The sequence below is a fragment of the Lotus japonicus genome, chromosome 1 (genome assembly GCF_012489685.1).
Source record: "Lotus japonicus ecotype B-129 chromosome 1, LjGifu_v1.2".
Classification (NCBI taxonomy): Eukaryota; Viridiplantae; Streptophyta; class Magnoliopsida; order Fabales; family Fabaceae; genus Lotus; species Lotus japonicus.
In genome coordinates this window covers 82,162,308-82,175,841 of record NC_080041.1, presented here as the reverse complement: position 1 = coordinate 82,175,841, position 13,534 = coordinate 82,162,308, and the positions used below count along the sequence as shown (strand labels likewise).

The 13,534-nt window shown below is 37.5% G+C and overlaps 3 protein-coding genes and 1 pseudogene across 3 annotated transcripts; 1 reads left to right on the top strand and 3 right to left on the bottom strand.

Annotated features, from left to right (window-relative positions):
• Positions 1-393: 393 nt before the first annotated feature.
• LOC130748250 (serpin-ZX-like) lies at positions 394-1,146 on the bottom strand. Its single transcript, XM_057601438.1, has 2 exons — positions 1,130-1,146; positions 394-1,027 (listed from the first exon to the last, which is right to left on the bottom strand). The coding sequence occupies exons 1-2, from the start codon at positions 1,144-1,146 to the stop codon at positions 394-396; spliced, it is 651 nt and encodes a 216-aa protein (XP_057457421.1).
• Positions 1,147-3,458: 2,312 nt separating this feature from the next.
• On the bottom strand, positions 3,459-5,358 carry LOC130721067 (serpin-ZX-like). The gene is made up of 2 exons (XM_057571802.1): positions 4,900-5,358; positions 3,459-4,588 (listed from the first exon to the last, which is right to left on the bottom strand). Exons 1-2 carry the CDS (start codon positions 5,287-5,289, stop codon positions 3,803-3,805), a joined length of 1,176 nt encoding a protein of 391 aa, XP_057427785.1. The 5' UTR covers positions 5,290-5,358; the 3' UTR covers positions 3,459-3,802.
• A 3,458-nt stretch (positions 5,359-8,816) lies between these two features.
• On the top strand, positions 8,817-12,411 carry LOC130721046 (protein NRT1/ PTR FAMILY 4.5-like). The gene is made up of 7 exons (XM_057571776.1): positions 8,817-8,973; positions 9,229-9,307; positions 9,426-9,643; positions 10,112-10,558; positions 10,814-10,938; positions 11,031-11,908; positions 12,162-12,411. The coding sequence occupies exons 1-6, from the start codon at positions 8,971-8,973 to the stop codon at positions 11,887-11,889; spliced, it is 1,731 nt and encodes a 576-aa protein (XP_057427759.1). The 5' UTR covers positions 8,817-8,970; the 3' UTR covers positions 11,890-11,908; positions 12,162-12,411.
• A 167-nt stretch (positions 12,412-12,578) lies between these two features.
• The window catches only part of LOC130721026 (serpin-ZX-like), a 36,278-nt pseudogene continuing 35,322 nt past the window's right edge, over positions 12,579-13,534 (bottom strand).

The following is a 13,534-nucleotide window of genomic DNA, read 5'->3' as shown; positions in this document are numbered from 1 at the left end:
CGGGCAACCAATCACCGGGCCACAACCCACGCGGACTGCGGGTTAAGGGCCGGCCCGCGGGCACGAGCCAATTCGCCCAGCTCTAGGTATTTGTATTATCCGATGATGAAAAAAAAATTAGAATACATGTGATGTCATCCAAATCATCAATGTTAACGGACACTCAGCAAAACCTGTAAAGTTTTTGAATAAACATTAACCCTGGACTATAATTTCTTAATTAAAAAGCTGAGGGACTAAAATTGACAAAATAAAATTAGGGGAACCAAAATTAAGAAATCATCAAACTAAAAGAACTAAAAGTGTAATTAAGCAAAAAGAACAATAAAACCATATTAGGTATATTCATGTCACTAATGATTCTGATGTTCTGTGAGGTGGCCGCCTCTGATATCATTTGTCATAAAGAGGATGAAGCGTTTGTCCAATAAAGAGGACCGTTCCAGTCGAATCTTCTCTAATCACGAAGAGAAAAGAGTGGTCAGCTACAAAATCTATCACCTTTGAATATGTAGGAGGCCCTCCACCGAAAAACATCATACTAGTGACTGTTGCAGCTTTAGTGCCTGCTTCATCCACTTCAATGAAAGACTTGTGTATTATGTTAGAAACATATAAGTTTTCTTGATCTGTGAGAGAGTCCACCATTTTTGTAAATTGTGCATTACGTAAAGAGAAAGGCAAAGCGAGTCTCATCTCCTTCACCACGTCATAAATGTTAAGTCCAAAGGAAATCTTAAACTTTGGAATCCTGAAGTCACCTACTTCCACTTTTTGATAAGGAAGATGGCATTCCAGGAACCTAGGTTCAGAAGTAACATGCTCGACCAAAGCCGGCAGCCCATCATTAGCATCAGGAAGGAAAATGTACATAGAGAACTGACGCTTATCATCGTTACCTTGCTCATAAGGAAGACCAACTACTTTGAAACCATCAAAAGCACTAATGAGATGCTTCCCTTCGCTGGCCATGAATGGAACCTTGACTGAGGTGCCACTAAGAAGGTGAAAATTATAGTCTCTTATCCTAGATGCATTAAACTTATGACTGTTAATTCTTCAATTTTGAAACGATTAGATGCTCCTACAAAAGCCCCGTCTTGGCCGAATGGAAATGCTAGTAAAGCACCTGAACCTCCAAAGCATGGTAGACAAAAGCGAAATTTAGATATAAAGCCGAGAGAGGTCCTAAAGCGTAAAGCGCTAAAGCGGAATCTTAAGCCTACCAGGGCCATCGAAAAGTCCAAAAGCAGGAGTTAGGGGGTTTCCTTCACTGGTAACTGCTTAATTTTTTCAGAAAGGATGATGACAATTTATCTGAAATAGGTGGTTAACCGCACTTTTTTGTTGTTATTTGATTCGAAGTCCATGCACTGTTTGCTATATATATTTGTTACAACTATAATTATTTTATGAAGCTAACTTTGAAGTCTAGTATTCGTAGAGTCTGTAATGGTTATAGGAATCTGTTTATGTGGATGAACTGAATGCCTGTTACAGCCACTCGATTTAGAGGATAGCCTACTCATGAAGACCTGAGCTGAGACAAAATCAATATGACAGCCACAAGCAATGTTTCGACCATTAGATGGGACCAGGTTCAACTCCTATTTTTGCACACAGACTTTACTTTGGGAAGTACCACAACCAAATAATTAGAAGTTATAAAACAACATAGAAACCGATAACAAAGTTACAGGGGAAATGGTACTTTGGGAAGTACCACAACCAAATAACTAGAAGTTATAAAACAACATAGAAACCGATAACAAAGTTACAGGGGAAATGGAAACTCATATATACGTATTACAGGGGAAATGACTAGAAATTATTACTATACTCATGTCTACAAATATTTTTCAAAATTTAAGTCCAAGTTAATAGATTTGGCACTCAAATTCCACAGGTTTTTAGAGTGATTCATTAAGTAGATACAGGAAGATTAAGAGAGAAAACTGAAGAGATTAATAGGGTTATGCTGAGGATATTAGCAAAAAACACAAAAATATCACTGTGTGTGTGTGTGTGTGTGAGAGAGAGAGAGAGAGAGAGAGAGGAATTTAGCATGAATATCCTGAAACTTAGTTCTGTTAGGCTACTTTATCATAATCATAGTATATAGCTACTGATTTATCAAGTGATTGTTTTTGATACCTCAGATGTATGCATGTGTCATTCTTTGATACAAGGTCATCATCATTGTTAAGACATGCAAATCTAATCCTAGAGGAGAAATGGACAATGGTAATAGGAACATGTAATTAAACAACTGCTGACTATTGACCCTAATTTTTAGTGCAAACAAAGTGCTTATTGAGAGAAGGCCAATAAAAAATGTGACTTACTTTCTTGACAAGATAATCAGTAAGTGTGGTTGAATCAAGTAACCAGCAGGCAAAGCTTTTTGGATTCTTTCATGATTGAAAGTAATGTTGAGTTCAATTCTACTGTCACCAATAGTAACTCCAAAATATGCTTTTTAGGGACAGGACAAATGTTGCTGGTTTTTCCAGCTATGGAAACAACTAAAATATATGGAACAATGTTAAATTAGAGCAGAGGTTCATTTAACATTTTATCTTGCAGGAAAGCATATAAAAGACCATAACTTACAAGTTTTTGAATATGGCCCAGTTTGGAAGAGCTTATTTGAGCTTATCTGACAGCAAAAGCTCTTATGCTAGTGTTTGAGTGAGCTTATGCAAACAGCTTATGACCTGCCATAAGCTATTTTCAGCTTATTTTCATAAGCTACTCAAGATAGCTTATGCTTATATACAGCTTATTTTTAATTTATTTCAATAAATTTTCAAAAATAACTTATGAATAAGCGCTTATGTCATAAGCGCTTATGACCATAAGTGCTTAATTAAGCTGTTTTTCCAAACGGGGCATATATATATTTCGAGGAGGTATAACGATCTGACTCACCCGAGTCATGAGATGAGAAAAGGATACTATCTAAACTGTAAACAGTAAACACCATGAAAACAAACTGCTCAAATGCTTTCGTTAACCACTAATTTATTAACAGAAATAAAATCAACCAATGCAGCACTACCCTTTAGATGTTGGCATTCCCTAACTTAGTCTCAAAGATCAAATGCATGAGAGGAAATGCACATTTTACACTTTGAATATCCATTGAGTATAACATGGACAAGATTTTATTTCAATTAAATTGAATTCCACTCACCTTTTCTCTTAAGATGCGTGTTAAAGTCCACTTGCACGAGTGACAAAGTGTTTGTTAACGGCCACTTGCATGAGTGACGATGAGCATCCAAATATAACCTTATTCATTGGCAATACAACCAGGCTTGCTCCCTGTGTTCTATGTGTATATCTCTCTACTGCTTCATCGCCACGTGAGTGTAACATTCAACTCAAGAGCTATTGGTAAGAGGGATAGATAAGTTACAAAATCTAACTCATGAAGCAACAACAATTATAAAGAGTGCAGTTCAAAATATTCATGAAATACATTAACAAATTCTGGACTTTCCTCTACTTCAAATCACATTATCAACTTCATTATTGTTTTACTATCGAATTGAAAGTTTAATAGTAAGCTATTCGCAGAACCCTTAGAAGAGGTAAGTACATAAGATCCTATACTAGTAAGTACAAACGATTACCAATGAAAATTAAAGTATACAACGCTGATCCATGTGTATCATTTTCCTAAATCACGTATCAAACCATTTCTGATAACAGGAACATAAGAAATACAAGACAGCAAAGGAAGGGCTGAAGTCTCACTAACAAAGTTATTACATGTTCTCCAGTATGGCAGCTAATATCACCCAGCAAGTGGATTGAGCACCTGCCCTGTAAATAGTACTGTTCCGGTCAAATCTTCTCTGATCACGAACAAGAAGGGGTGGTCAGCTACGAAATCTACCCTCGTCAGTACTTGCAAACTCCTCAATTTTATAGTTACAGCACTGGCTGCTGCAGCTTCAGTGCCTTCTTCATTTACTTCAATGAAAGACTTGTGAAATATGTTGGACACATATAGGCCTTGACCAACAGTAGAAGAGTCCACCATTTTTGTCAAATGTGCATCATTTGAGAAAGGCAAAACCACTCCCAGCTCCTTCAAAACATCAGAAGTTTCAAACCCGAACGAAATTTTGAATCGGGAAATCCTGAAGTCGCCTACTTCCACTTTATGAGCAGGAAGATTTCGCTTCAGAAACCCGGGTTTCGAAGCCACCTGCTCAATCAAAGCCGACAGCCCATCTTTTGCATCCGGAAGAAACAAGTACATGGAGAACTGACGCTTATCGTCACCCTGCTTATAAGGAAGACCAAGAACCTTGAAACCATCAAAAGCACCAATGAACTGCTTCTTCTTGCTGACCATGAAGGGAACCTTGACTGAGGTGCCATCAAGAAGGTGAAAATCACAGTCTTTAGTCATTGAAGCATCAAACTTCTCAGTCCATGCACCTTTGAAATACAATGCATTTGCAAAGATGAGCCTGGTTGAGGCATCAACTGACCCAGCAGGAAGAAGATCTTTGACAAGACCATTTGTCTCTTTCTCAGCCCATGCATTAACTTCATTGGCCACTTCCACAGCCTTTGAAACCATCACCAAATTTAAAAATAATCAGTTATGCAAATACAATCACTTTGATTCTTCATTTTTCATATAATCATTTTATTAGAATTAGGGAGGCCTAACTCAACCCAAACGCTAGCTAAGTGTTGAGTGTTGCTCTACCTTTATAAGGACTTGTTTGGCCACATTGAATCTCTAGTCAATGTGGGACTTCTAACACATTTCAATAGAAGATGAAGGTGTTCAAATTCAACAAATTAGGTTATGATTTATGAAATCCGAAAATAGAAAAAGCATGTTGGTGGTGAGGGAAATCAGTAATCACTGACCTTAGTTTGGAAATCAACAGAGGCTAAAGCAGCGTGGTAATCAGCAGTGACGAGTTGTTTGAAGGAAGGGTTCAGAGTGAGAGACTGTTCAACCCAAACACCGTCGGCGAAACAGAGACGAGGGCCGCCTACGGAAGAAGCATCGGAGAGCACGACGGAGACGAGCTGAGAGGCGAAGGAGTTGAGGTGGTCGGTGGAGTTGGATCGGAGGAAGGTGAGAAGCTGGTGGAGTGTGGGGCCCTCTGAACCGGCGGCGAGGATGCTGAGCACGACGTGGAGGGACAAGGGAGAAAACACGGCGTTCTTGTCCTTGGAATGTTTCGAGAACAGGAGTTTGGCGATGGTGAGGGAAACGTCGGTTTGGGTTTCGATTGATTCTCGGAGATCCATTTTTTGAGAACTGTGTGTGTGTGTGATGTGAGGGAGAGGAAACTGGTTTTAACGAGTGAAGACGACGTTGAGAATTTAATATTTACACAAGTTTACCGCGTCGTGTACGTGGCTACGCAAATGCTTAAGGATTAAGTTTGGAATTTGGTATTTGGAATTTCTACATTTTGGGCTTCTAGAGCCAGCTAGTTTGTGAATGATCAAACAAAGCCCATCACAAACCTTTGAGAAAACAGGCCTATAATTAAATTCTAAGAAAAATGATAGTAGCAATATTCTCTTGATTTTATTTCCAACACTTTTTTTTGGATTAGTTAAAATTCACACGGTGTTCATTAAAAATTCACACGGGACTCACATGAATTTCATCTAATCAATGAGAAAATGGTGGAAAGAAAGTTAAGGAAAGTATTGGTAGCACTCATCAAATTCTAAACGTCGAACATTCAAAGTGTGGAGAAAAACTTTGGTACCTCTATGGTACCGACCATTCAAAACTCTCATAGTATAAAATTAGTGTTAATTGTCCATTTTGAAAAAAATAAACTAAAAAATTAAAAAGTATGGATAACTAGCCAGCAAACATTCACACTCAAGCTAAGAGGCCAGTTGAACCATATAATGTAAAAACCCTCAAGGTCTTACAAAAACCTTACAGAGTAACTAATGACTTTTGAGCAGGAAAAACCTTCATCACATTTTCTACACGGCGCTCCCATCAACGGAACTCATTCGGCTCTTTTGAAGTTGCAAATAGTACAACTATTAGGAAAGCTCGTTTTTTGCTTCAGCGACATCAATAGGCTCAAATTGACAACTTTGAGAATATAGAGAAAAGATGAAGGCTCGAGTAGATCCCAAACAACTAGCAACAATGATGAACATAGGGGGAAGGCAATAGAGGCAGAGCACAGAGCGCAGACCAATAGTGGGAGGTTTAGAACGTGACAGAAGCTCAAGTCGGTGCCAGTAGGTGCTCAAGAGAGAAATATTAAAAGATTTAAACGTGGCTTTAGCCAAGACCACTAACCACCTTCGGTTGGGCTAGCTTGCTCCACCTCATCCAATTCATTTTCCTTTTAGAGACATATCCTCCCCAATAAAATTTATAACCATTCCTTCAATATCAAAGCAAATCCAAGCTAGAAAAGGAAAGCATCTCATAATGTGGGCATGGATCACACGGGAAATAGGGGAGTTGGGTTTGGAGCCCCACCCCTTAGGCTTTGCACCCCACTAAAATAGATACGGAATTTAAATTTCCGTATCAATACGGAAAATAAAATTCCGTATCTGTTTTAGTATATAATGAGTGGTTGAAAATGTGACACGCATGCTTAAATACAGTACGGAATTTTAAGTTCCGTATTCAATATGGAGAATACGGAACTTTAAATTCCGTATTTGATAAAGTGGGGTGCCAAGCCCCATAGGTGGGGTGCCAAACCCAACTCCCGGGAAATAGACTTCATATGCACTTCTCTTCATGCACTGCTCAGTCCTTCTACTCTAAGTTTTTCTAAATCATCTCTCCTTTACAAAATTAAAAAGCTGAGTTTTCTATTCCGCAATAATAGTAGGAAGACTCAACTACTTATCATAGCTCTTAACCGCCTTTAAGTCCCATAAGCCCCAAAAGCTCATCAATTTTCAATTTTAGGTGAAGGCTCAACCTTAAATCAAAATATTTATTAGTATGTGTATGTCACTAGTTACCGCCATTAATTTTAAAAGACTGTATAAGATCATTATTAGAGTGTGACATCATTTAGTTCAATTAACTTAATCACGACAAAATGCTACTTTTTAGAAATATTATTCTGCATCCAAACAACAGAAACGTATATACAATAAACATGCTGCATCTTGGTATCTATAGTGCCTGCCAAACATATAAGCCGCATTTGCTTATGTTGGTGATCAGCGCAACTTGTTCATTTATAATTATAAATTTATAATCGTTGCCTTAATTAACTCTATACACAAGTAGACAAAAGTTTAACAAACATATGCTTGTAGGAAATTCAGTATATTTTGGGCCGTGATGCTGATTCCATTGCTAACCTGCTTACTTCTACTACCACTTACTTGAGTTAAGTTACGTGAGTCACCAATGGTAATGACAAATTGACAATCTTAAATACACCATTTTTCCTTTCTATATCTTTTTTTTCTATCACATCACATTACATTTCACATCTTTCGTTTATCAATGGCATGGATGTGAATTGAACTTTCAATCATCTGTCACACAACTAGACAGCCGTTCTTGTTAAATAGGTAATAGAAATACCTAATCAGTAGATGGAAGAAGATTCATCAATTAATATAATTTCTTATTTGAATCAATTAATCCCTCTAGAAGTCGAATAATCACAACTGTTTTCCCTATACTACTTCATATTAGGGATCAAATTAAAACCACAAGGTATTTGACATTTACATATGTGGGCCTAAACCTAAAAGAGCAACAGAGAATACAACAAGCTAAGATTGAAGAATCACCATGATTGTAAGGAAAATTTCTCATCGTTAATCAAATGAATTGAAAAAGAGAAATTGAAGAGAGCCAGTCAACAGCAGAATCGATTGAATGGAAGAACATAATCAAAGAATCAATCAACTATGGATGCAATGGCAAAAGCATACTCCCCTTGAGAAAGAGCTCTGATACCATTTCAAAATGGTGAAGAAATTCAGAGAGAAAATAAACGTGATTAAAGAGAAATGAGAACAATTGAGTTGACCATCTCATCAAGTACACATACATAGCTTCTACTTATGTACTTCGATTCAAGGTCTTCTACTGCTGCTATAATTTAACTACCGTAACTAACAACTTACGCGATCAACAACTAACTTCCCGCCATACCAACAAACTAAGAAAACTGTTAAATCACCAACTAACAAAACTAAGATTCAGTTATCTCCAACAAATCTCGTATGGCTGGAAGCATAACAAAATAAATTAACATGCTGCATCTCAGGCTCTAAATAACAGGATTCGTTTACTTTAGTTGTTAGTTGATTTGATTAACTCACAAGGATCGCTAGCAACAATCATTTTAATACACTATTTTCATCACTTTCTTATTGATTGGTTGAAATTCATGTGCGTTCCATTAAATTGGAAGTGAAACACATAATTTTAATGGACCACATGAATATTAACCAATCAATAAGAGAATGTTGGAAATAGAGTGTTAAAGGGAGTGTTTAACTCACTATATATAAAGACATACATTGATAAAAAAATAAATTTCACAACAACTGGTTGCAAATGCTGGCTTCAATGATTGAATGCCATTACATGACATGAACTTGGTCAACTTTGTATATGTTGTGTGTTGTGTCACATCATGCATGAAGAAGGTAGTTCAGAGATGCCAATCAATCCCATTACCTAATATTTTGACTGTATGAATCTTAATTATTCGTTCTCAATTCATACAAAATGATTTAGTCAACTAATAAATTCAAAACATCCACATTATAGGGTTAGGGAGTAGACGAGCAGGAAGCAGCTTACAAATTGTGACCCACTTTATTTTTCTAAACTCCAAGTTGGCATATGATATTCTCATGGCTTTCTTCCCTATATAAGTTCATGGAGAATGAAGTACTAGTACATGAAGAAGCGGGTCTGTCCTTCAAATCAATTAATCAAAGAAGGCCCTAACAATGGTAATTGGTCCTTTCCATTTTCTTGCAAGACATTTTCATTCTTCTTCTAATTAGACCAATCAAGAAGAATGAATCTGCTTCTCAAACATGCTCTAGGATTCCAAAGTCAAGGTTCAAGACCCTTGTCTGATCTTGAACCTTGAGTTAGCTTAATTTGCTGCAATTAGTGTTACATATCTCTCTCTTTTTCAATGTTAAAGCAAATCTCATCCTAACTTTGCTTTGGTAAATTGAATTTGTTTGATCTATTACTAGGGAATCTGCAGAGATATGGAAAACAATCCAAGGCGGCAAAGAAGGCTAGGAGGAAACAGAGCTGCACTTTTTGTATATGGTAGTAACAGCTTGAAAATCCCCACTCCATGTTCTACCTTGTATCCTTTCATCTATGGAAAGTGTTTTGTTTTGTTTGGCTTTGTTAAGCAAATTTACATTCCAATCTGTCCATGCAGCTATGGAGGGGCTGGAGAACATGGCCTTTGTTGCCAATGCAGTGAGTCTAGTAACATACTTCTTTGGGTACATGAACTTCAGCTTAACAAAATCTGCCACAACCCTGACCAACTATATGGGAACTGCATTTTTACTAGCACTGATTGGAGGGTTTATCTGTGATACCTATCTATCTAGGTTCAAGACTTGTGTTCTGTTTGCATGCATGGAATTGTTGGTAAGCTGGATTAAATTCTCCTAACTCTTTAAGAGTTCATAGGCCATCAAAAATATTTTTTTCTATACAAGAATCTCCTTTCAGTATCATAAACACAGAATCGCTTCTCCTCCTACAAAAACTATTTCTAGTAGCTTCTCCCAGAATTCCTTTTCCTTCCAACTTGGAAAGCAACTGTGTTTGTGTCTGTGTTTGGATCAGCATAGTCAAAATTTATTGTGGTAAAATCACACTTAAGTGCTTACGATTATAAGTCTACAAAGAAAGAACTCTATGAATAATCACAAATAAAACAAAATTAAGAAGCACTACTGATTTCTTTGTGAATAGCTTAGGAATAAACAAAATAAATAACCATATTACCATAGCTCTCAATTATTGAATGTGAAGTCAAGGCTGTACCTTTAATAATCACCAACAACCAATAATACAGAGGTGGGCACACATCTCAATATCTTCTGATTGCAGGGATATGGTCTCCTCACAGTTCAGGCACACTTCCATCAGTTAAGACCTGTCCCCTGCAAAGATGTAGCAACAACCCAGATGAGCCAATGTAAACCTGCAACAGGCGGCCAAGCTGCAATACTTTACACTGGCCTATACCTTGTTGCATTAGGAACCAGTGGTGTTAAGGCAGCTTTACCAGCCTTAGGGGCTGACCAGTTCGATGATAAAAATCCGAAGGAGGCATCTCAATTGTCAAGCTTTTTCAACTGGTTCTTGCTTAGCCTCACCATAGGGGCAATAGTTGGGGTTACATTCATTGTTTGGATCAGCACCAACCAAGGATGGTATTGGAGCTTTACTATGTCCACTATAGCAGTCTTGTTTGCAATTATTTCCATATGCATGGGCAAGTCATTGTATCGAAACAATAAACCAAAGGGAAGCCCTCTAGTTCGAATCATACAGGTCAATAACATTGTTGTCATTTTTTTAAACCTGCTCATTCATTTCAAAATATTCTTGTATTTCAGAAGGAAATTTATTACACATATGACTATGAGACTTATAGAATGTTTGGATAAGTTTCACTTTCCCAAGCATCAATTCTGAGAGGCATAAGCTACTCACGGAAGCTTCTGCTCAGAATTGATTCTGACTTTAGAATTAATGGTAGAGGGGTTTCCAAACATGCACTGATTCCTTTATGTGTTGAACTATTAGGTATTTGTAGCAGCATTCAAAAACAGAAAACTTCCAATTCCAGAGAATGAAGCCCAACTACATGAGATTCATGAGAAAGAAAGAGATGACAGCTATGAAATCCTTAAAAAGACAGATCAATTCAGGTTATAAAAATATGAAACAAAAAGAAGTTAGTTGAATTCTCTATAATGTCACATGTTCCTCATTTGGTTTTCTTGGAAAAATGGATTCCCAGATTCTTGGACCATGCAGCAATTGTTAGAAGCAGTGCAGGTGCAACAACATCCATATCCTGGGGAACCTGGAATCTGTGCACCGTGACACAAGTAGAAGAAACAAAAATCCTAATCCGCATGCTACCAATAATATTCAGTACCATATTCATGAATACATGTTTGGCTCAGCTTCAAACTTTCTCTATACAACAAAGCACCACCATGAACACCAAAATCATGGGGTTTAAAGTGCCAGGACCCTCTGTTCCAGTCATTCCCCTGTTATTCATGTTTTTCCTGATCCCTTTATATGACCGCTTTTTCGTCCCACTTGCTCGAAGAATCACAGGGATTCCCACTGGAATTCGACACCTTCAGCGGATTGGAGTTGGATTGGTTCTCTCAGCTATTTCCATGGCAGTTGCTGGTTTTGTTGAGACACGACGCAAGTCTGTCGCCGTCCAACACAACATGGTAGATAGCACAGAGCCTCTACCAATGAGCGTGTTTTGGCTGGGTTTCCAATATGCTATCTTTGGAGCCGCAGACATGTTTACCCTTATTGGCCTTCTGGAGTTTTTCTATGCAGAAAGTTCAGCTGGGATGAAGTCACTGAGCACTGCAATCTCTTGGTGTTCTGTGGCGTTCGGTTACTTTACTAGTACCGTGGTCGTTGTGGTGGTTAACAGAGTGAGTGGAGGGTGGTTGGCAAGTAATAACTTGAATAGAGACAAGCTCAACTACTTCTACTGGTTGTTGTCTGTGATAAGCGTTGTGAACTTTGGATTTTACTTGGTGTGTGCTTCTTGGTATAAATACAAAACGGTGGAAGACAAGCAAGGCGATTCAAAGGATAATGTTGACATTGCCAAGGTTTAGGAAAAGGCATACTGGAGAGGTAATCTGTAATTTTTAAATGTATTGTATTGCTGCTCCTGTATTTCTGTTACTTTGTAGAAGCTAGTAAACTAAACTTTATTGTCATTTATTAGTTATAGACTTAGTAAAGTATGAGACCAATTTGAAGTTTCTTTTTAATAAAAAAGGGACTAATATGAATAATTTAGAGGTTCATAGGGGCTAACATGATGTACATTAATCACATTCTTCTGATTAGAGAATAGAGATTATAACCTTTTCAATATTTGCAGGGTCTGATCATTCCTGCACTGTAAGATGTCATGCCAAATGCAGAGCATAATGTAGAAGAATTTTACAGAGGAAGGAGAAGTAACTTAAAGACATTAATCACATTACATTTGTGTTTGGCTTATATTAGACTTTTACTGACACATAAATGTAACATTCAACTCGAGAAGAGCTATCGGTAAGAGAGATAGATAAGTTGCAAAGTCCAATTCATGAAGCAACAAAATTCATAATAAAGTGCAGTTCAAAATATTCATGAAATGCATTCACAAATTATGGAATTTCCTATACTGCAAATCACATTATAAACTTATAATACTGTTTTACTATCAAATTGAAGCTTTAATATTTAGCTATTCACAACACCCTTAGAAGAGGTAACTACTTAAGATCCTATACTCAGTAAGTAAAAACAGCAATGAAAATTAAAGTATACATCGCAGATCCATGTCAAACCATTTTCCTAAATCACGTGTGAAACCATTTCTGATAATAGGACCATAAGAAAAACAAGACAGCAAAACAAGAGCTCAAGTTTCAGTGTATCACTAACGATGTTTTTAAGTTCTCCAGTATGGCCGCTAATATCACCCAGCAAGTGGACTGAGCACCTGCCCTGTAAATAATATTGTTCCAGCCAAATCTTCTCTTATCAGGAACAAGAAAGGGTGGTCAGCTACAAAGTCAACCGGAGTAGATATTTGCCCACCGAAGCATGCTATAGTTAAAGCACTTGCTGCAGCAGCTTCAGTGCCTTCTTCATTTACTTCAATGAAGGATTTGTGAAATATATTGGAAACATACAGGTCTTGGCCCACAGAATTAGAATCCACCATTTTTGCCAAATTTCCAGAAGAGAAAGGCAAAACCACTCCCAGCTCTTTCAACACATCAGAAGCTTCAAACCCGAAAGAAATCTTGAATTTTGGAATTCTGAAATCTCCTACTACCACTTTTTGATATGGAAGCTTACTTTCCAGAAACCCGGATTTCAATGTCACCAGCTCAACCAAAGCCGACAACCCATCTTTCGCATCCGGAAGAAAGAAATACATGGAGAACCAACGCTTATCTTCACCTTGCCTATAAGGAATACCAAGGACTTTAAAACCATCAAAAACACTAATGAACTGCTTCTTCTTGCTGACCATGAAGGGAACCTTGACTGAGTTGCCATTAAGAAGGTGAAAATCACAGTCTTTAGTCATTGAAGCATCAAACTTCTCATCCCATGCACCTTTGAAGTACAAAGCATTTGCAAAGATGAGCCTAGTTAAACTGTTCACTGACCCAGAAGGAAGAAGGTCTTTGATCAACCCATTTGTCTCTTTTTCAGCCCATGAATTAACTTCTTTGGCCACTTCAACCGCCTTTA